At 42.5% G+C, this 23,227-nt stretch overlaps 1 protein-coding gene across 3 annotated transcripts in view; it reads left to right on the top strand.

The window, feature by feature from the left end:
- The window catches only part of cadps2 (Ca++-dependent secretion activator 2), a 189,101-nt gene that overhangs the window by 27,313 nt on the left and 138,561 nt on the right, over nt 1-23,227 (top strand). For all 3 annotated transcript variants that reach the window (XM_063196999.1, XM_063196998.1, XM_063197000.1), the window contains exons 2-3: nt 6,753-6,866; nt 22,775-23,107. In XM_063196999.1, the coding sequence (XP_063053069.1) occupies nt 6,753-6,866; nt 22,775-23,107 (447 nt within the window). The remainder of the gene's footprint in view (nt 1-6,752; nt 6,867-22,774; nt 23,108-23,227) is intronic.

The following is a 23,227-nucleotide window of genomic DNA, read 5'->3' as shown; positions in this document are numbered from 1 at the left end:
AATAGTTTTATATTTTTTTATTAGGAAATGCTATGAGTGTTGTTGTGGCTTTATGTGTTTTTGGCTGTGGGCTATGCTGATGGAAGTGGAGAATGGTGAATGGCTGCAGGAGATGGTCTAGAGTAGGGAAGGGAAGGGCACAGCAGGGCAGTGGCAGACAGGACTGAACTGGGGGATAAATAGGGGCCTGGCACTTTCAACTTAAAGGGGCCCCTTGTGATTAGTGGAGTAGAACTGACTCACCGGTGGGTCCCGCACCCTTGTGGGCCTCTATTTTCAGAAATGTAAAAAATAAAAACATTTTTTTTAAAGTATTATTATTACTATTTTACATTTCTGAAAATAGGGGGCCACTAGGGTGTGGGGCCCACCAGGAAATGCCCGCTATGCCAGATGGCCAGTCCAGCTCTGGTGGCAGATAAAGGAGTCATGGCTCACTGCTCCAGTCAAGTGAAGCATAGGCAATCCTCCTCACCAAAGGTCAGATACTGGGGAAGACATCACAGTGGGCTGCCTGCCTCCCGTCCTCAATGACAGCCGCCCATCCATCCCTCCATCCCTCCCCTTCCAAGCCACGTCTCCACAGCAGGTGTGTGAGAAAGTTGGTCCTTCTCGGTTGTGCATTTTAAAACCAGAGGGTAAAACAGGCTTGTATTTAGGATCTTTAATTTGATCTTCAAAGTTAAAACCACAACATTCTTGCTTGCTAACAGTCTCCCCTCTTGCAACTGGAAGGGAGGAGCTTTTAAAGGCAGGTGAGTGGTGTGGCCATCAGTTCAACAGTTACAATCAATCAATCAGCTCCACACCTGCATCCAATTACCACCAATTTCAATTACCCAAGTCAGTTACACAAGCAGGTTAAAACCACAAAACCAAATGCAGTACATATGAGAAATAAAATACTGTTAAAACAAGTTCAAAATAAACAGTTTTAAAACAGCATTTAAAAACATATGCAGAAAGAAAAGCAGATAAAATGTGTGTTTTAAAACAGTGAAGATCTCAATCTTCACATTACCCTCCCCTTCTAAAAAGCTTGCAAACGTAGTTTCAAGCGTGGTGATTAAAATGCACAAAATAACATCACGTTTTAAAAGAGTCAGTTTAGAACACTGTCCATCATAACCACCAGGATCATTGTCCTTCTTGGGCTGCACTCGCACCAGTGCATTGCCCCAACTGAGGCACTCTCCAGGCTCCCTGACCACCTGCATTCACTGCTTGCCCTCTGCACACCTGGCAGATTCCGGGGCCTCAACGCAGCTGCCATCTCTCCGGCTGCAGACTGGTCCTTTCTTGGAAGTCCTGGTCCTCCACTGTCATCTCCAGGCATGGCAGCAGCTCCCCTCCAGGCTCAACACAGCAACAGGGGGTTACCAAGCTGCTCCTCTCATTTAGGCTCCGGCCACCCCAGCAAGACACAGCAATTCTGGAGTCACTGCTTCACCTGGTTCACAGCAGTCTCCAAACACGAACCCCGAAGTCAGCTCCGTCCGGTCATCGGCTGCTTCTCTTGGGCTCCTTCTCCTCCCATGATCCTGGTCCAGGCAGGTCTCCAACCGGCCAATCTCATCGAACACAGTGTCTCTAAAACTCTTTAAAACTCTGTGGGCTCCTCCACTCAGCTAGAGGAACTTATCCCACCGCTGCCACCATATGTGAGAAAGTTGGTCCTTCTCGGTTGTGCATTTTAAAATCAGAGGGTAAAACAGGCTTGTATTTAGGATCTTTAATTTGATCTTCAAAGTTAAAACCACAACATTCCTGCTTGCTAACAGTCTCTCTTCTTGCAACTGAAAGGGAGGAGCTTTTAAAGGCAGGTGAGTGGTGTGGCAATCAGTTCAACAGTTACAATCAATCAATCAGCTCCCCACCTGCATCCAATTACCACCAATTCCAATTACCCAAGTCAGTTACACAAGCAGTTAAAAACCACAACACCAAATGCAGTACATATGAGAAATAAAATACTGTTAAAACAAGTTCAGAATTAACAGTTTTACAACAGCATTTAAAAACATATGCAGAAAGAAAAGCAGATAAAATGTGTGTTTTAAAACAGTGAAGATCTCAATCTTCACAGCAGGTGACATGACTGAAAATTAGTGTCCATAATCAGTTCAATTAATTTAACATTCATGTTCATTTAAAGAATTCTTTTGAGAGCTCTTTTTATTTGAATTTTCATTTTAAACGTGCTTTTTGTCGTTTGTCCTGGTTTTTATGACCGCTTTCAATTTTATTTGTCCTGTTTTATCAGATTTATCATGGTGGGTTTGCCTCTTGAATAAGTGTGTGTGGCATAACTGTAAGGTTACACTGCGATGTGGTCTGACTGAGCCACAGGGCTTATTGAGGCTGCAGGATCCGACAAATAGTAGCAAACAGCAAAAAAATGAGGTGGAAGTGACATACGCACCTTTGCATGTAATTTTAATCTCTTGCAAATCTCATGCAAAAACACGTACAGTATTTATTTACACTAGGGAGAATAAGATTCTAAAATTACACACACACGCATACACATGACAACACTCTCACTTTCTTTCTCTCACACACGTACGCACGCCCCTTCTAATTTCCTTTAATGACTGCCATGTTCAAATCATTGTATCCTGTGTTTACCTAATGCCTTAATGAGCATGTTGAAATGGTTTTAGTCTCAGCCTTTGTAGTGGGGAGCAGGTTAGTATTCCCTTTGTACCTCATCATGCTTTCATTGCTGATTAGTGAGCCTTAATTATTTGAAAGGGCATCATCGCTTGTTCTCACAGTTGCTGTCTGAACGAGCCGAGTGTTTGATCCACCCTATGCAGGATTCTGTTCATTAATTGATATGCATTACTGGTCACGGGTGGTATCTAATTTGTCTCACAAATTGTAAGATTAAAAAATGCACAAGTAAAATTGTTGTTCAAGCATTTGCCATCTGAATGGGCTGAGTGAGTGATCATTGCCTTGGCAGCTTTCGTTTGATCCCTGTGCAGGAGGATGCTTCTCTATTTATTTACGTACAGTGCTAGACTTTGAAAGTAGGCTACTGTTCCTTTATACCACAATATGTAGGGACTTTTTAAGTACAAACATGCGGTCAGTTTCTATGCTGTCAGATTGAGAGGTTTCATGCACAAAGTAGCCTTGAATGGTTTAATATGTAGGAGCTTTTAACACGGAATATGAGACATTGGTTTTCAATTCTATCAGTGAGAGCATTTATCTCCATCTGTAGTGTGGGCTGAACTAATTTTCTAGTAAATATTGGGTTACACTTTACTTGACGCCGGTGTCATACGTATGACATAACAGTGTCGTAACAGTGTCAAAATTGAAAAGTTGACATCGTTAGGCCTGCCTTTGTCTTCACTTAAAGACAGTCATACAATGCGTGCATAAATTGACACATCCATGACTGCATTATGACAATGTTATGACACCGTTATGTCATACGTACGACGCCGGCGTCAAGTAAAGTGTTACCAAATATTGGTAGGAGGGCACAGCATTAAAAGCCATACCTCTACAGTAGTATTCCAGAATTTCTCTGAATAAGCAGTAGGTCTATGTGAGGCCTTGGGTCTGAGCTGTATTTAGGAGGGCCAGGGTGTTGTTAGGTACGAATACAAAGCTTTTAGGCTTCTAGCGAAAATCCATCTGCAACCCATGGCCTTCAGTGACTTATTACTGCTATAGCTAACGTGTGATAAGACGCCCAGTGGTCAAATTGGCATTTCTAAAGGCTATATCTTTTGTTGTGTTGCCTTGAATAGTGTAGCAGAGGGAGTGCTGCTGCATTGCCCTAGTGAGGAGGCCAAGCCCCAGCCCAATTTAAATGCTGGGTCATTTCACGTGAAATCAGACACTTTGGGACCCGACCGACCCGGATTTCAATCATACTTGGTGTGCCTTTTTAGTAGCAAGGTAGCACCCCAGAACTGCATTGGTTTGAATCTGACACTAATATTAAGGGAGAAACAGACTAGGAAAGGTTCACATGTGAGGGTAGGACACTATACATTCAGCCTTGAATATATCAGTCAGTGTTAGTCACAAAAAGATGCCTGTGGTATTGTTTGAAAGCTCTTTTCTGGCTCTACATATTACACAATCAGCTTGGAATACAACAACTCTCAGAATATAAATTATGATGAATTGAAAAATTAAAAATGTAATATCTAAAAAATATATATTTTAAAATGGCCAGTTCCTTGTCCAAACGTAGCCGTCCAGGTCATTAGCAACACCTCAAATGCTGGTGTTCGGTTCTTTATTCATTTCAGAGAGAATTTGACTCACAAATATGGCATCATACAGACCACTTACTAATAATATGGTAATACCATAGTAGCATCACATGACAAAACAAAAACAAAACAAAAATGGTCAGTTTCCATGGTCCCAGGTTTCAGAAACTAAGGCAGATGTCCATTTATACACACCAAATGATGATATGTGAATGTTTGAACATTCCTTCTCTGTGTACCTGTGTCATCTTCCCTTTACCGTACTTTAAAGAGATAATCAATGGCTACACTCTCATTTTGTACTCTACCAGTGCATTTGAAGCAGCAGCTGTGTCTTTTGTAGATAATGTATAAGTACGTCCCGTTGCAGTTAGGTTCCACTACCAGAAGCACATCCTGATGATCCATGACAAGTCTATCTGGTCTGAAGGGAAAAGTGAAGGATGGAGATGGTCCATGAGGATGCAAGAAGTTCAGTTTCACCTCTCCAGTGCTCGGCATACATTCCTCAACACATGCTAGCCACCAGTTGCCATCATATACAGCTACAAGTTAACATACCCTTTGATGCTTGAAAATGTAACACATTCCTTTACTGAGCTCACTCTTTCAACTCTGCCTTCTCTGAATGCTGAAAATGGCCTAACTTCCACTGTGTCCATTGACAATGGGCAGAAGCTGTGTAGTTTTTTGAGTACCTGCAATAGTTCTTGCAGATTCCAACCTTTTCAACAGGTTCTCAGCTTCATGATGGTACATCTCTGTTGTGGCAAACTGGCAATGGATGTTCTTGAGAGAGATGCACCATCATGAAGCTGAGAACCTGTTGAAGAGGTTTGAATCTGCAAGAACTATTCCAGGTACTCAAAAACTACACAGCTTCTGCCTATTGTCAATGGACATTATGCCATTTTCCGCATTCAGAGAAGGAGTTGAAAGAGTAAGCTCAGTAAAGGAATGTGTTACATTTTCAAGCATCAAAGGGTATGTTGTAGCTGTATATGATGGCAACTGGTGGCTAGCATGTGTTGAGGAATGTATGCTGAGCACTGGAGAGGTGAAACTGAACTTCCTGCATCCTCATGGACCATCTCCATCCTTCACTTTTCCCTTCAGACCAGATAGACTTGTCTTTGATCATCAGGATGTGCTTCTGGTAGTGGAACCTAACTGGAACGGGAAGTACTTATACATTATCTACAAAAGACACAGCTGCTGCTTCAAATGCACTGGTAGAGTACAAAATGAGAGTGTAGCCATTGATTATCTCTTTAAAGTACGGTAAAGGGAAGATGACACAGGTACACAGAGAAGGAATGTTCAAACATTCACATATCATCATTTGGTGTGTATAAATGGACATCTGCCTTAGTTTCTGAAACCTGGGACCATGGAAACTGACCATTTTTGTTTTGTTTTTGTTTTGTCATGTGATGCAACTATGGTATTACCATATTATTAGTAAGTGGTCTGTATGATGCCATATTTGTGAGTCAAATTCTCTCTGAAATGAATAAAGAACCGAACACCAGCATTTGAGGTGTTGCTAATGACATTGCCGGCTACGTTTGGACAAGGAACTGGCCATTTAAAAATATAGTTTTTTTAGATATTCAATTTTTTATTTTTCAATTTATCATAATTCATATTCTGAGAGTCGTTGTATTCCAAGCTGATTGTGTAATATGTAGAGCCAGAAAAGAGCTTTCAAACAATACCACAGGCATCTTTTTGTGACTAACACTGACTGATATATTCAAGGCTGAATGTATAGTGTCCTACCCTAAAATGTGAACCTTTCCTAGTCCGTTTCTCCCTTAATATTAGTGTCAGATTCAAACCAATGCAGTTCTGGGGTGCTACCTTGCTACTAAAAAGGCACACCAAGTATGATTGAAATCCGGATCGGTCGGGTCCCAAAGCGTCTGATTTCACGTGAAATGACCCTGCTGCGGAAACAGATATACATTACAACAGTTCTTTTCAGTGTGTACAATACTCATTGCTACTACAGGCCACAAACCAGCCCACAACTGCAACACAATATGATAAAACATTAAGAGATACTCTTTTTTAATATCATCATTATGCAATGAAGATTTGCAAGTTGGCGAGGTTTGCATTGTAAGTCAGCATCTGACATTCCTCTTCTGCAACAAAATGTGATTAAAACATTAACTTGTTAAGACACAACGTCATAAATGTCCTGTTACCAGAATGGCAATGATGAAATCCTAGTGCATTACTAAAGGCCCTGTGTTATGTCATAGTATTGTAGTTCTTTGGTACCTAACTTTTCAATGACTATTACAGTGTGCTACTGGAGGTACGGTGTGCATTAAGGGGCTACGAGATACTAATTTTTAATATCATTGCTCAATGAAGATTTGCAAGTTGCCAAGTTTTGCATTGTAAGTCCGCATCAGACATTCCTACCTGTTCTACATTGATACAGTAATGAATAATACATGATGGTCCTTCTCTATTTCTCTCTTCTGTCCCTTACAGCTCAACAAGCAGCAGTTGCAAGCCATAAAGGATCGTTTTCATGCCTTCCTACGCGGGGAGACGCAGATTGTTGCTGATGAGGCTTTTTGCAATGCAATCCGCAGCTACTATGAGGTAAGATCTCTTCACTTTTCATTCGTGTGTTGGATAATGTTGAGGTCTTACACTGAATATACAGTAACAGAGAAAGACTGTAGCTCCTCATTGATGATGCTGTCTAAAGGCTTCCGCACACCGGCTCGGACAAAGTGCTGAGCACTGCTCCGCAAAAGTTCGATTCTATTGTTTTCAATAGAACCCCGCACACTGGCGCCGATGTCCGCGGACATTTGCGGATATCTATTTTGTTGGCACCGCCCATTGACTATATCAATGCTATGTTTGTGTGAAATTGGGTTTGTCAGAAGCGAAAGTGCTCTGCAGTGCTGTCGGAGCCGGCCCTATAAGTGACTGAGAAACTGGGACTCTCGGCCTTTTATTTGTTGTTACTGGGGGCAGCTGTGGCCTAGTGGTTAGAGTGTTGGTCTTTCAATCTAGGGGTTGCCGGTTCGAATCTCTCTTGACCTCTCCCTACACCTCCATCCATGGCTGAGCAGGGCATCTAACCCCACATTGCTCCAGAGACTGTAACCAATACCCTGAAAAATAATAGTTGTAAGTCACTTTGGACAAATGAAAGCGTCAGCTAAGTGAAATGTGATGTAATGTAATGTAATGCTGGGCATGTGACCAGTTGTTACAAGATAATGCAAATTCCTTTGTAGGACCAATAGCCTCAGCTTCCATTTCACCAACTGGTGTGAGGAAAATGGGCATGAAACCATATTACAAATTCATAAACATTAGATAACATATTGGGATGAATAATAGAAAATGAATAAAAAAAACATGCAGCAAATATGTGACTGTATTAGTGGGATAATTGAGACTCTCATGCCAGGAGCAAATCCACATCAAACGCCAACTCTGGAAATGGGGATAGATTGGTCATACTATAGGCAGGGTTGGACTGGTAATCTGGCATACAGGGCATTTTCCCGGTGGGCCGACAATCATCAGGGGATGCTACTTTTGTTTCAAATTTCCCCTTACAGACAGGCCCACAATTTACATGGACTGAGCCCATCATAATTGTAGTATGGGGTGTGGGGATGAGGGTGAGGGGCTGGTCTATGCAAAAAAATGCCTGTTCCGGTTTGTGGTCCCAGTCCAGCCCTGCATGTCGGAAAGTTCCAAAGACTACAATAAAGCAGAACAAGCTCAGGACTTATAAACCCCAACTTCAAGAGAACGAGAAGGCAATTTGGAGACCAGGTGGTGTACACTTGAACTCACCAAAAACCTACAGGCAGGAAGTAAATAACATAGCACTGAGAAGTGGAAAGTGGAGATCCATTGTGCTGCCAGAAGGGGAAGAGGAATAAGACAAAATAAGAAAGAAAAATAAAACGTCACATGGAGGTGTAAACTATAGAGAATGGGTCAGAGAAAAGACAGCGAGGAGGGTGATGGATACAGTACAACCACAGTAACATTGTACCCCATGTCTCTCTTAGCCGTTAACGAGAAATACTGTTGGAGAGAGGTTCCGAAATCATGTACTTTCCGATCTACAACGGAACTAAAATTGGCCACTTCTGCTGGCTGCACAAAAGCACTTGTTTTCTTCATTCACGTCTATTCCTTTCTGTCTACTTCCATTTTTCTTGCTCTCTTGTGAATAATTATGTGCCGTGCAAATCCTCTCTCTGCGTGTTACCGTTGGCTCACAAGAGGCATTTAATGTGTCCCATTAATGCGATCACTACCCCGACTAGTGATAGAGTGGAAATCGATGATCTCTCAGCGCTGTGTGAGGGGAATGCTCAATGAGATGGGCTCTTGAGATAATGCCTCTGAGCTCTCCATCACTGCCACCCACCTATGCACGCTTGGCCCCTCATACTTAAAAAAGGCTAATGAGAGCGTTTTTTTTTTTTTTTTTTTGGATGGTGGTGGTGGTGATGGTGGGGTTGGGGGGGGGGGTTGTATTGTTTACATATTTGTACTGCTTATGTAATGATAGGACGGTGCTAGAAGGAGACTGCCACATAGAGTATGTCAGTGCCCATCACATTACAGGTAGGCTATATTACGTACTATATAAACAGTAGGAAGTGACTTCAAGTGGGTTGGCTGATAACTGTGTACCCTGCTACTGTACTTTCAGTGGGGCCCTGAACACATACTGCTGCACAGCTTTGAGGTTAATAGATGCTTGGAGATTAGTGCAAAACTAGTCACACTGAATGATCACTCACTGTCACTATGTTCCTTAATTTCCCTCAGGATTGATAAATGATACTCTAATGTGATGGGCTACGACAGGGATGTCAAACTCAGGCCCGAGGGCCAAATGTGGCCCGCGAAGTCATTTTATTCGGCCCGCTATTGCTGTTGGGCCACATGCAGTATGTACACTATAATGCATAGCGTAATAGGAGGTTTGTCAATATGAGTAAGCTCAGGCCAATGAAACAGCTCACACTCATATGCAACACAATATGTGCAGGCACATTTTAACAAACAAATGATGTGAATAAAATTGAATTCGGCCCATGACTTCCCTCCAGAATTTTGATTTTGGGCCTCAGGCTACGATATAAGCACCCATAAAAGCTGTTGTTAGGGTGCACTTGCCCTTGTCCCTGTTGTTTTTGGATGGTTTGAAATTAGTTATGGCTGATAGACAACTGATGAGCTTCACCGGAATGAAATGCTTTCCATAACTGGCTGAGTAATTATCATCTGAAGTCTTTGGCCCAATCTCAATTCACCCCTTGGCCCTACCCCTTACCCCTCCCTTCCGTTTTGTGTAGGGGTAGGGGTATCCCAATAGTTTTTTAAGGCAGAGGGGTAGGGGTCAGGGGGAGGGCTATGTAGCCCAAAAAAAGGAGGGGTTCGGACAGGCAGACTCCGTTTGGAGGGGTAAGGGGTAGAGGTAGGGGTAGGGGTAGGGGTAGAAAAATACAAATGGGATTGGCCCTAAGTCGTCGTTCAAAAGGAATTCATTAAAATAAAAGGGCATCTTGGGACAAATTAAGGAGAAACAAAAGGGAAGACATCTGTTACTCTTTCTGTTAAAAAAAAACATCGTAAAATGTGCAAATGTAGATGTGTGGAGACTCAGGAAGCAAATCAGCACCTGTTTTCGGAATGGACCAGTCTTTGGAAAGATTCAAGAAATATAGCAACTCAAGCTCCGTCTAATCCCCAAATAATAAAACCAGGAAATCCGAAATCCAGCTGAAGCCAAGATGGTGTATGTGCACTTGAACTGAACAAGACCACCTGGGTAGAAGACAATCACACAGAGAAGTGTGAGGTGGATGCCCTGTGTGCTCCAATGAGGAAGAAGAGAAAGAGAACTAGAAGAAGAGAAAGAGAAAGAGAAAGAGAAAGCACTTAAAAATCATATAAATTTCTTACTCTACAGCACATTCTGACAGAAGTGAGTGGGCGCAGCTAGACTGGTGACAGTCAATTATTCTCTCATAGTCACTCCAGGACATGGCATGCTGTATCAAGGCCATGGGAAAGTTATAAGAAATATAATCTCAAAAAGTCATAAACACAATCTGTTGTTAATGCTTTTTAATATTTTGTCAATTTGTCATGTGATGATGCAAATTTTTTGTCATGGTTCACAGGGGTTAATGGTAATTGGAAATTGTGGGTCCCTTGACAACATCCATTTAAAAAACAACACCTGCTTTCTGAAGCCTGTTAGCTGATATCCCCCTGACTTATCACATACAGTAGATATGTTCAACACATTATTGACAAATTGATCATTTATTGTTTGTGTATATTTTTTATTTGCACACAGTACGTATTCAGGCACATCATTCAAGCCTCTTCAGGTCTTGCTTATCTAACTGAGGTGATCCTGCGCTAGTTGGCCACTCAGGGCTCGAACCCGCCACACAGCACTCCAGTTGGAGCATGGGAGGCACCGGCACGGCAGGATACCGCTGAGCTAAAGGTCCGGCAGACTGATAACTCCGCGCTACCGATACTTAATGAGACGTCAGGAGAGAGGTTTGCTAACGTTCTATGCCGAACGCAAGTTGGCATCCATAGTCGTTCTCAAAGTGTGGTCCAGGGACCACTGGTGGTCCGCGACAGAGCTCAGGTGGTCCGTGAGGGGATTTCTACTTTTCCAAGACAAGGTAGCAGTAGGCTATATTTGTAACATAATTGCAAAGCTAAACATAGCTGAAGTCTTATGTCAACTACAATAAGAGGCTTGTAAATGTGAATAAAAAGTACTGTAAGTGATCTGCATCGAAATTAGCCGTGTCAAATTAGCACCCATCAACTGTCAATTCAGTTGACAGGTGGTCCCTGAACATTTTTGGGGGACAAGGTGGTCTGAAAAAGGTTGAGAAACACTGCGTTACACTTAGCAGTCAGCACCATGGTCCAGGATGAAGGCTCAACTATGTTCAGCTCTTGAAAGCTGCTTTGATCATTCATCCTTACAGGTGGAGTCCGGAAAATGCTCACTGCTGCCCTTTGGATGAGGCGCTTTACTGTACTGTTCGAAAGTGAGATCAAAGGCTTCATAGTTAATCAATCATGTATGTAAAGGGACATCAAGAGCAGAAGCACTGTAGGCCTATATGGGTTTTTCTGCAGCCTTCCACTCATATAGAAGCCTCAGTCTACATATGCTGTATCCTTACAGACATTCTTCAATTATTTACTGAAAGGATTTCCCTCTAACTTATCACATACTGTAGAAGTACTCAAGTATGCATTGTTGAGAAATTGATCATATATTTAGTATGTTTGTATTTGCATATACGTATTGATGCAAAGCATTCAATCCTTTTTTCCACAAGTTGCTATGTTCTTGCAGGCATCAAAACAAGGATGGATAAAAAAAATCACTTTTGTACTGTATTTCCTTTTGGGAGTAAATTACAGCCGAGCATGTTATCTCGTTATTTGGGCGGTTTGTTGCCGTTGCCTTTATATCTTGGCCACCGTAGGGAAACATCACATGACTGGCACAAGCAATCCCACAGGGTTAGCCACAGATGTTGATGGCAGCAAAACTTCACACAACACTAGTTTCTTTGATCATTTGGATTTGCTGACAAAAAATGTTTAGGCACAGTCCCAGCTCCTGATTGGTTGGTTCCCTTCTTTGGTCTCCACTTCCTGTACTGGGTGTAGATATCAGGCACATGGGCTATGTCAGTGGTTCCTAAACTGGGGGTCTGGACCCCTAGGGGGTCGGGGAGGCACTGAAGGGGGGTCGCAGACAAAAGGGACATTGCATAAAAACTGGAAATCCGCAGGTCAGCTAACAGCTAATAGATGTGTATGGTGTCCTGTGGATTTCTAGCAATATTAGCGGACAAACTATTAAAGGCCAACTTCCGATAAAACACAGTTTTACTCACTCCTTTTGAAGATCGGACGGTCACCCCAAGTTAAACTCACTTGCAAGGCTCTCATAGCGGTGCATCACCTCGCCTGGCTGTGTTTCCCGGTGTTTCCCAATTGACATAAATAATGCAGAGAAACGAGCGAATCACGAAAGCCTTTCTGTGTTTCGTCACGTCGAAAGAAGGCGTTGGCCACAAAGGTTTATATCGACCCATTTTTCTAAAAACATGTCGAGTAATTTTTTTCTGCTTGTTTTCAATACAAGCAACGTCTGGTGGCCCGAAATCTAGCTTAGCTTAGCTATCAGCTGGTTGCTACTCTCAGGTACACACACAGCACAAAGCCTCATCCATAGAGCAAGCCCACTCTGATTGCTCCGTGCCTGCAGCTCGCCTAGGGGTCGCTGTCGAAAGAGTACAGCCCTGAATGGAGCATGCACGCCTCCGTTGGCGCCCCTATAGTGCAGTACCACCCGGGGAAGTGGCGACTCTGTTTCCCATTACATTCTCTCCAAGAACAGGAGGACTGAGCCAATCAGAGACGCATTTCCACGAGAGCTGGAAGAGTGAGCCAATCAGAGACGCATTTCCACGAGAAACACGGAACACCCTCTCGTTTCTCCACAAGCCACCTTGCTGGCTTGCAAAAACGGCTTGAAACAAAGCAACCAGAGCGTTTTTTAAAACAGGACCAAGGCGTAACACATTCAATAACAATGGGGAACACAGCAATATTAATCAAATGACGTTGAGAGGCCATCTTTAATGGAAAATCTAGCAATATTAATGGACAAAAAAAATTGCCTGGGCCGCGAAAATATTCTTAAGTCCAAAATGGGGGTCCCTGATGACAAAGTTTGGGAAGCACTTGGCTGTGTAATGAATGACATTGAGCTTCATCTCTATGCCTGATCTTACTATGGAAGGCAGTGAAGCACACTCACCACACCATTCACTGTAAAGATAGGTGCTCAAACTCTAATTGCATGAAAATCACTCCCTTACCTTCACCAGCCTTATCCAACTGAAGTAACATACCGTAACAATCTCAGTGTAAATCTTACATCCTCATGAAAACACTTTTCTCAAGCACATAAAGACCTGGGATTACCCAGGCACACTGACAACAGGAGACAATTGTTTTTTTCTGTGTTTGGGGAAAGGGGAATGTGAGATGTCACTTGGTCTTTCATGATGTATACATGTAAATATCCTTTATGTAAGTCCGGTAGTTTCTGTACATGTGTCAAACATGAAAAGAAACTTCTTGTCAGGGGGCTGGTGTGGCTCAAAGCCAGAGTGTGCTAGCTAGGCTAAATGTGTCTCTCCTACTGACATATACAGTAAATAGATGACAGCAAAACTTCACACAACACTAGTTTCTTTGATCATTTGGATTTGCTGACAAAAAAAATGTTTAGGCAGAGTCCCAGCTCCTGATTGGTTGGTTCCCTCCTTTGGTCTCCACTTCCTGGGTGTACAGTAGATATCAGGCACATGGGCTATGTCAGTGGTTCCCAAACTGGGGGTCTGGACCCCTAGGGGGTCGGGGAGGCACTGAAGGGGGGTCGCAGACAAAAGGGACATTGCATAAAAACTGGAAATCCGCAGGTCACCTAACAGCTAATAGATGTATTTGGTGTCCTGTGGATTTCTAGCAATATTAGCGGACAAACTATTAATGGAAAATCTAGCATTATTAATGGACAAAAAAATTGCCTGGGCCGCAAAAATATTCTTTAGTCCAAAATGGGGTCCCTGATGACAAAGTTTGGGAAGCACTTGGCAATGTAATGAATGACGGTGAGCTTCATCTCTATGCCTGATCTTACTATGGAAGGTAGTGAAGCACACTCACCACACCATTCACTGTAAAGATAGGTGCTCAAACTCTAATTGCATGAAAATCACTCCCTTACCTTCACCAGCCTTATCCAACTGAAGTAACATACCGTAACAATCTCAGTGTAAATCTTACATCCTCATGAAAACACTTTTCTCAAGCACATAAAGACCTGGGATTACCCAGGCACACTGACAACAAGAGACAATTTGTTTTTTTTCTGTGTTTGGGGAAAGGGGAATGTGAGATGTCACTTGGTCTTTCATGATGTATAAATGTAAATATCCTTTATGTAAGTCCGGTAGTTTCTGTACATTGTGTCAAACATGAAAAGAAACTTCTTGTCAGGGGGCTGGTATGGCTCAAAGCCAGAGTGTGCTAGCTAGGCTAAATGTGTCTCTCCTACTGACTTCTGTGACATGTACAGTAAATAGATGACTTTGACAGTTGCAACCCATGATTCTGGTGCAGGGTCACAGCCATACTCGGTTAGTTGTTCACCACTGCCCATTAACACTCATTCGGCTCAGCATGCTTTAGTTTACTGTATGTAGTATGTGCCCAGGCAGGGAGTTAGCTCTTAGGAACTAAACGCTTAACTGCTGCACCTTGGAGAATGCAGTAGAGTTATGTTATGTGGTGTTCCAGGGGTTATGAAGGTTAACATTTTTAAAGTATTCAGAATTGTTGAATTAAATCAAATTGTTATTAGAACTTAACCTTACCAATCACCAGAAGAGTAGGTAGAGCACTGCTAGTGTCCTCAAAAACAACGGGTGCTCTTGTTCAACAAAAAGAGAGCAAAAATCCTTGATACAGGCACTAAAAATCAACTGAAGTGCTTGGTTCAAGGATTTTTTCCTCTCTTTTTGTTAAACTTACTAATGTCATGATTTGTGTTACAGCACTGTATAAACACCACTTTAACACCACTATTTTAACACAATTTTGCACTTACAGTGTCCAACATTATGCAGTGTAGAAAAGGTTACAAGGTTGCATTTACATGCAGACTATAAGGAATCAAACTACTTTCTGTTTATACACTTTCATGTGTGATGTCCAACTAACTGTGTGCCTCTTAATTTACAACAGCGTTTCTCAACCTTTTGTAAACAAATGCCCCCTTGACCTCATTATAAATCTGCCAACGCCCCCTTGACTTCACCATATGCTTGCCAATGCCCCATAAGCCGGCCAATGACCCATAAAGTAGACTACCGGTAATTCAGGCTCTTGAGATCTTAGCTTTATTAATAGAAAATGTGGGTATGTTAAAGCTAAATGAACACATTCTAATGCTAGATGATGGTCTTAGGGTTTTAAATGCTACTTATTTTTATGTGCATCAGAGGTTGAGATATTTTTTTGAGATTTTTTTTTGAGTTTTTATAGGCTGAGGGCAACTTTCCCAACAAGGGCTTAGGCATTCAGCAGGCATTTTTGCTGGTGCTTTAGGCATCAATGGGATAAGTGGAGTTGCCATTTAGAAACAGTACATTACAGAGGACACTTACTGAGAAAAATAATGATTTGTGTCCTTAGTGTTCCTTTTTAACCATTTCATACAGAGCCTCTATTATATCCCAGCCTACTACTGGTATTACGTTGTTAGGGACACATAGAAAAGAAAGACCTGCTACATTTATTTTGGTGTAGAGAATGTGTGTAGAAGGACGACCACACTGCATTTGTTTTGTTGTAGTGTGTAGTAGTGTGTGTATAGAGAAAGGTCTGCACTACATTTGTTTTGTTGTAGTGTGTAGTTTGTGTGTAGAGAGTAGGGGTGGGTATTGGCAAAGGGTTCACGATTCGATGCGCATCACGATACACATGCCACGATGCGATTCTATCACGATGCATTGCGATTCATGTACTACTGTGATGCATTGCGATATTTACTTCAGTAAATGTGTAAAATACAGCTTATTTGTCAGTTGCTGTGTAGCTTTCTTAAGTCAGTTCATTCTATTTAAGCATTCTATCTTCTGGGAGAGAGCTTACATCACAACAGAAATATTACCTATTCTCTACTGAACAAAATAACTCGTGGCAAATCGAATTTTATTGTTATCAAATAATCAATTGTCATGAATCCATGCAGTATATTGAGAAAATAAGTATCACGATACCTTGTCATGAATCGATGCATTGTATCGTGAGAGTAAGTATCGCGATGCATCGATATGACGATTATTTTGCACACCCCTAGTAGAGAGAGGTCTGCGCTACATTTGTTTTGTTATCTTGTTCATGCTCCAAGCCTGCGTGTGTTCGCTGCTGTAAGCTAATGTGTTCACCTACTGTCTTCATTAAATGGGTCAGTGGTGGTGCCATGTCTTGTGGGAGCCAGTTGGTGCAGATGTAAAATTCAGCTAATTATCTACAACTGCCAGCATAGGGTCACGGTTCTTTACTTGTACACAAAATGTGTATCTTAATTTGTGCACAGACGGTATGAGGACTTGGGGATGTTTTTGCATCCATCCATCCATCCATCCATCCATCCATCCATCCATCCATCCATCCATCCATCCATCCATCCGTCCATCCATCCGTCCATCCATCCGTCCGTCCATCCATCCATCCATCCATCCAGTTTGTTGTGATGAGTATAACAGAATATTTATGACCTCAAACCCTCATCCTCAATCCCTTGAACTGATGAGCGGTAGCAAAACATGCACTGTAGCAGTGGAAGTATAGAGAAAATATGTCAGTGTTTTGACATCCTTCAAGATGGTGACTTTGCAGGAACCAGTCGCACGCATGGGGAGTCAGATAATGACCTGTGGAATCTGTCTAGAGCGCCATCATTTATCTACAGGAGACACTGAGTTTACATGGCGACTTGAAAGACATGTGTGTGCGCGTGTGTGCTTGTGTGTGTCTGTGTGCCTGTGTGTCTGTGTGTGTGTGTGAGAAACAGTGTGTGTGAGAGAGAGAGAGAGAGAGAGAGAGAGAGAGAGAGAGAGAGAGAGAGAGAGAGAGAGAGAGAGAGAGAGAGAGAGAGAGAGTCTGTGTGCACGTGTATGCATGTGTGTGATTGAGGCACATACATACGGTACTGTATGTCTGTGGCAATCATTATTTTAACTGGTTGTGCAGTGTAGAATACACATTCATGTGTTTCATAAGGCATTTCCCAACGCTGGTGCAGTAGGTCTTCAAAGCAGGAACAAGAGCAGAGGAATCCTGAGAACAGGCTGCAGTGGTGGTGACACATCCATGAATATTTAAATTTCCCTGCCCTGCAGGTGCTCATAACATCACCACCTTTATTGTGTTATTGTTCTATTAGCATAGCAGTTATGGCAGAGAGAGAGAGAAAGACACACACACACACACACACACACACACACACACACACACATACACACACACATGCACACATGCGCGCGCATGCACACACACGCACACACACACACACACACACACACACACACACACACACACACACACACACACACACACACACACACACACACACACACACACACACACACACAGAGAGAGAGAAAGAGAGAGAAAGAAAATGGTCTCTGCTGGTCATATTATGGTAAGTTTCTGTCTGGCTGTCTGTCACGTAAACAGTATGCTTCTTAATTTTACAACTGTCACACTAAGTGAGGTTGGCTCCTTGTCCTTGGGTGACATTTTAAAAAGTGAATAATCTTTTTTTTGGAAAAATAAATAAAGATTACACACACAAAAAGAATAGGAAAGGCAGTAACTCAAGAGATGAAAAGGGTGATGCCATTGCCAGCAATTACCCGTATTGGCCCACATTTTAAGACGATCCTGAATATAAGATGACCCCCCTTTTGTAAAAGCAAAACGACGAGTCATGATTGAATGTTAATTTTCCCCCCTCACACTCTCGGTCCGCATTGCGTTGACATTGGCCGTTGATAGACATTACATTACATTTCATTACGTTACACTTAATTGACGCTTTTATCGAAAGTGACATGCCGTTATTAACAGGGTATTGGTTACAGTCCTTGGAGCAGTGTGGCGTTTGGTGCCTTGCTCAAGGGCACCTCAGCCATGGAGTGAGATAGGGAGTAGAAGGGTGGAATTCGAACCTGCAACCCTCTGATCTAAAGCCCATCTCCTAAATCACAAGTTGGTCATGACTGCCCCCCATTAGGTCACGTCTGCCCCATAGATGTCCGACATTCATAGCATAACGAGGATAAAATCTACAGATTTGATGTGGACAAGACCATTTCTTGACCTCTCTTATTGAGTGTTGTCGCATTGTTATGAAGATGATCATGCAGGTTAAAGCATGATTTTATGGACTACGTTGTTCATTTGGTGAATATGAGACGACCTCCCATTTTAAAGCGTTACCTTTAGAACAAAGATATCTTATATTTGTGCGAATACGGTACATTTTCTGTTATAGGCATGGCTCTTCTGCACATTCTGAGGGCTATATTTGCCTTTGCTTTGACATCAAGTCCAAAATGACAAGAAACCATAAGAACTTCAATGCAGAAATACAAACATGGCCCCATGTACAGTAGCAGAAGGGAATTGGAAAATGTACGCTAAATGAAAAGGAAAATGTACGCTTTTGATCCGTGTGGGGTCGATAATGAGGCAATACAGTATACAGTTATTCTTCTGAACATTAAAAACATGTATTATTCATGATGTTCCACCTTGGCTATATTAATATGTGTTGATATTGGGGTTTAATTATACAATCAAAGGCTGCACACTCTGTGTCTGCCTTGTGAAATCTCTTTACTATGAAATAAAGACGGTGCCCTGGTGCACTCTGCGGGCTATAAATAATTAAACGAGATTTCAAATCTCCAATTAAGCCGCGCGGTGGGGGTAAAGGAAGTCCCTCGGTGGTCGATTCATTAGTAATAGCGTCTGACATTTATGGCGCTACAAAATGAAGGCATTAGTTACAGGAGCTTTTCAAGGGAGTAGACACAGATGGTTCTACAGGTGGCTGAAAGGGCTGACATTTAAGGCAAGGGTCGCTTTTCGATGAGATGAGATTGTGTGTGATGTGATATACTGCAAGTTATATGGATACTTAATATCAAAATAATGGACATCTATCCGTTCATATATCACAGGTTAATGCATCTTCGAGGAGCTGGTGTGGCCGTAATGCGAAGCCGAGTGCCCATTACGTCTTTAAGTGCGAGTCTTGAGGTTGGCTTTATGTGTGTTTAGCTAAAGCTAAGCTTTTAACCTCTTAACTTTACAGAGCACACAGAGGTCCAGTGCCTTAGCCGTTAGAGCCACGGCCGGGCCCACACAGTGGTATTTTATTGTCAAGAAATGTACAACTCATTCAGAGGGTGTATAAGTGAGATGCCAGAATGGTATCATGATTGTAGTGGCGGCCTGTGATTAAATATGATTGGTATAAAAGAAAAAATATATCTGTATAGCACAAGAGACCATTATGCCATTCGTAACTAATCATTTTCATCAGCTTTGGTAAGTTAAAAGAGCTCATTACCTTTGACTCACACACCAAAAAAGAAGTGGGCCCAGGTCCCTTTTGAAACACAATACATTAATCAACGAGGGCAGAACCACACACAACCTGACTTAATGAAAGGTATGAAGTGTCGTATTTGCATGTAGAGCTTGCTTTGGTGTCTTGAGGTCTCCGGTGTAGATGGGGGAGGGGGTGGGGGGGGGATTTATTCCCCGATTTGTCAGAGTCGGTGTCTGGCTGCTGAAGTGCTTTTGTTCCGATCCATTACTCCCAGTCAGCAGAAGCAGCCATTCACCACCACCGCCTTCTGCTGGGCCTAGTACCGTAGTCACGCTTGGACAACTCCGCCTTCCTCCAAGGCACACCACTGATGATGGGCCAATTAAATAAATAAATACGGAAATAGATACACATCTGGTGTTACGAGCGGTGGCAATTACAACAAACCTGTTTCTGCAGCATTTAAATTGGGCTGGGGCTTGGCCCCCCTCACTAGGGCAATGCAGCAGCACTCCCTCAGCTGCACAATTCAAGACAACACAAAAAAGATATAGCCTTTAGAAATGCCAATTTGACCACTGGGTGTCTTATCACATATTAGCTATACGTACCTGTGCTATCATGTTCTTGTCAGGAATGTCATACACACAACTCTGTAGTGCCTGTAATGCAAAATGTGACCAATGCAAGCACCCCCAAAAATATGGCAAGTGCACCATGCATGGATCTTGATAAAAAAACAAACAAACAAACAAAAAAGTTTAACTCTCATGAACAATGCCACTAAAAATAACCAGACCATAATTATTGTACATGCATGCAACACATGACCTCCAGGTGCCCTAACACATGCATTTTCAGCGGCCCTAGTCAAAGTGCCTGCTTTAAGTATAAAGTACTTGAGGGAAATTATGCCCCTTTTTCAATTACCATTTGTGTAATGCTACTAAAAGTGTGTGCTGCCAAAAAAAATAATTAATTGATATCTGCAACACATGCTGATATGTGGGTTTTTTCTCTATTACTGTCAGACAAGCACTTTGGGTTCGGTGAGTTTCTGCAGATTGTCTTTATTTGACTGCTTCCGATATGGAACCAGTAACACGGAACATCCTAACGAGAAGTACCATTCTCGCTGATCTTAGGTAGGAATGCACATTCGGCTGTGTCCTCTCAGAGCATTTAAAGGTGACTCTTGGTCCACCCAGCCCAGATGCTTTACAGATGCAAATTAGCTTGACCACACCTCAAACAGCCCCCACACTCTAGCAAAGTTTACCCAATACTTAACACAACTGGAACTATATAGATACAGTCACAGACATATACATATAGTCATATACACATATCTCAATATTCCTGCATAGACATGTACATATAATAATCTGCATATGAATCATATAAGATAAAAATTTAACCACAGATATGCCTGCTCTCTCCTGTTTGCCCTGTTTCTCCTGCAAAGTAAAGGCGGCTGTGGCCACCAACTGTGCCAAACGTGAATGTTTTTATGGAACAATAAATTGACATCACAGTATTTTTGAGTAGCGTGATATCAGTCCCAGCAAGTCAAATGATGTATTAAAATTGCAAACCCACACCTAACTGTTTATCTTATGTGTCCTAAACATAAACAGATCACAAGAAAAGACACCAATGGGGAGATGCTGATGGCGATCAAATGTGGGTCCAGAATTTAGAATAGTGTGTTTAGTTGCTTGTGAATCAAAATGAGGCTTTTAAAGGACCAGTTCAGTCAATTTCAACATGCAGTTGTAATGCTCACACTACCCTGGACTTGTCAGTACCTGAGATTTTTTTTCTTCTTCTGCAGCCGTTTCCGAGATCCTGGTCATTGTAATGGGGGCAGCGCTTTGTTTACATTTCAAAAAAACAAAATTTGTATTTATTCCCAAAAACACCCAGAAGGTTATAAAACATCAGCAGACAACTAGCAAACAGCGGTACCTTTTGGAAAATATTTGGAGTAGGTCTATTTTCATTTTTTAAAAATGTAAACAAACGCTGCCCCCATTAGAATAGCTCATATCTCGGAAAGGGCTGAGCCGAAAAATGTGGCATCACCGGGTACTGACAAGTCAAGTGTAGCGTGAGCAATACAACAGCATATTAAAATTGACTGAACTGGTCCTTTAAAGCCACTTTTCTGATGGGGTATTTTGACAGTATGTAGGGCGCAGTTAGCCTGATTATCATTGACTTTCAAATCTCCTCGAGTTGCGTCACAAGGAGGGCGCAGCCTGACTAGGACGCAGTACTTCCATAATGCATGAGAAGAACAGTGGAGCACCAAGTTGCAATATGATTGGAACGCTATTCGTTCGATTCAGCATAATGATTGGCTGTTGGCAGCAGAACAGCTTGGATATTTGCAAACACCAGCCACGAAGCTGCAATATGATTGGAACGCTATTCGTTCTATTCAGCATAATGATTGGCTGTTGACAGCGGAACAGGTGGGATATTTGCAAACACCTGCCATACTGCCTTTACGAACTGTCCCCATTCATCTCTTTGGGCGATTTCATCAGTGCTCCGTCTCCTCTTCTTAAAACAGTCTCTGGGGTAGGCCTCTGTATGCCACTGGTTGAAGCTACACTCAAACCACTCTAGCAAACTAGTGTGTCATCATCACCGTTAAAGGGACACTGTGCAGGAAATGGTCAAAAAAGGTACTGCAACTATGCTGCTCATTGAAACTAGGCTCCCTATTGCCAAATTTGATCTTTACATGAAAGTTTACTAAGTAATAAACAAATATGAACTAGTATGGTCCAATTACAGTCATTTATGCAGCTTAAAATGGCTATTTTAGGAAATTCAAAATCGCGGACCATGGAGAAGATCCCCCGTTTCATGTATGAAAAGTGCAATTTTTCCAGTCATAATGAATATTTAGAATTTGATGGTGGTGGTAAGTATTCATGAAAAAGGTATTAGTGAGGAGGCAGCATGAATTCTGGAAATGAACAACTAAAAATCTCACACAGTGTCCCTTTAACACAGCCCATCAAGTCATTTGAAATGCTGAAACTAAATTTGATTTGAAAATGATTTGAATCTCTCTCTCTCTCTCTCTCTCTCTCTCTCTCTCTCTCTCTCTCTCGTGTCCGGGCAAATCTCACGTCTCTCTGTCTCTCTGTCTCTCTGTCTCTCTGTCTCTCTCTCTCTCTCTCTCTCTCTCTCTCTCTCTCTCTCTCTCTCTCTCTCTCTCCCTGTCTCTCTCTCTCTCTCGTGTCAGGGTTTCCTCAAGAGCGAGCGCGTGGCCCGCATGGTGCAGGGCGGCGGCTGCTCTGCCAACGACTTCCGCGAGGTCTTCAAGAAGAACATTGAGCGGCGCGTGCGGAGCCTTCCGGAGATCGACGGCCTGAGCAAGGAGACTGTGCTGAGCTCCTGGATCACCAAGTACGACGCCATCTACAGGGGCGACGAGGACATGCGCCGCCACTCGCACCGCTCGCACCTGAGCGCCGTGTCGGAGCTCATCCTCAGCAAGGAACAGCTGTACGAGATGTTCCAGCTGATCCTCGGCATCAAGAAGTTCGAGCATCAGCTGCTCTACAACGCTTGTCAGGTACAGTACTCTGTTTCTTAAAAGTTTTTTTTTTGCCCCTTTATTACGACAGTACAGTGTGAGATAGAGGAGACAGTAAATGAGCAGGAGAGGGGGAGTGAGACGGGGCAGGGCCGAGAA

This window comes from Engraulis encrasicolus, chromosome 4, assembly GCF_034702125.1.
Source record: "Engraulis encrasicolus isolate BLACKSEA-1 chromosome 4, IST_EnEncr_1.0, whole genome shotgun sequence".
Taxonomy (NCBI): domain Eukaryota; kingdom Metazoa; phylum Chordata; class Actinopteri; order Clupeiformes; family Engraulidae; genus Engraulis; species Engraulis encrasicolus.
The sequence above is the reverse complement of the archived record's forward strand: the minus strand, read 5'-3'. Positions and strand labels throughout refer to the sequence as shown.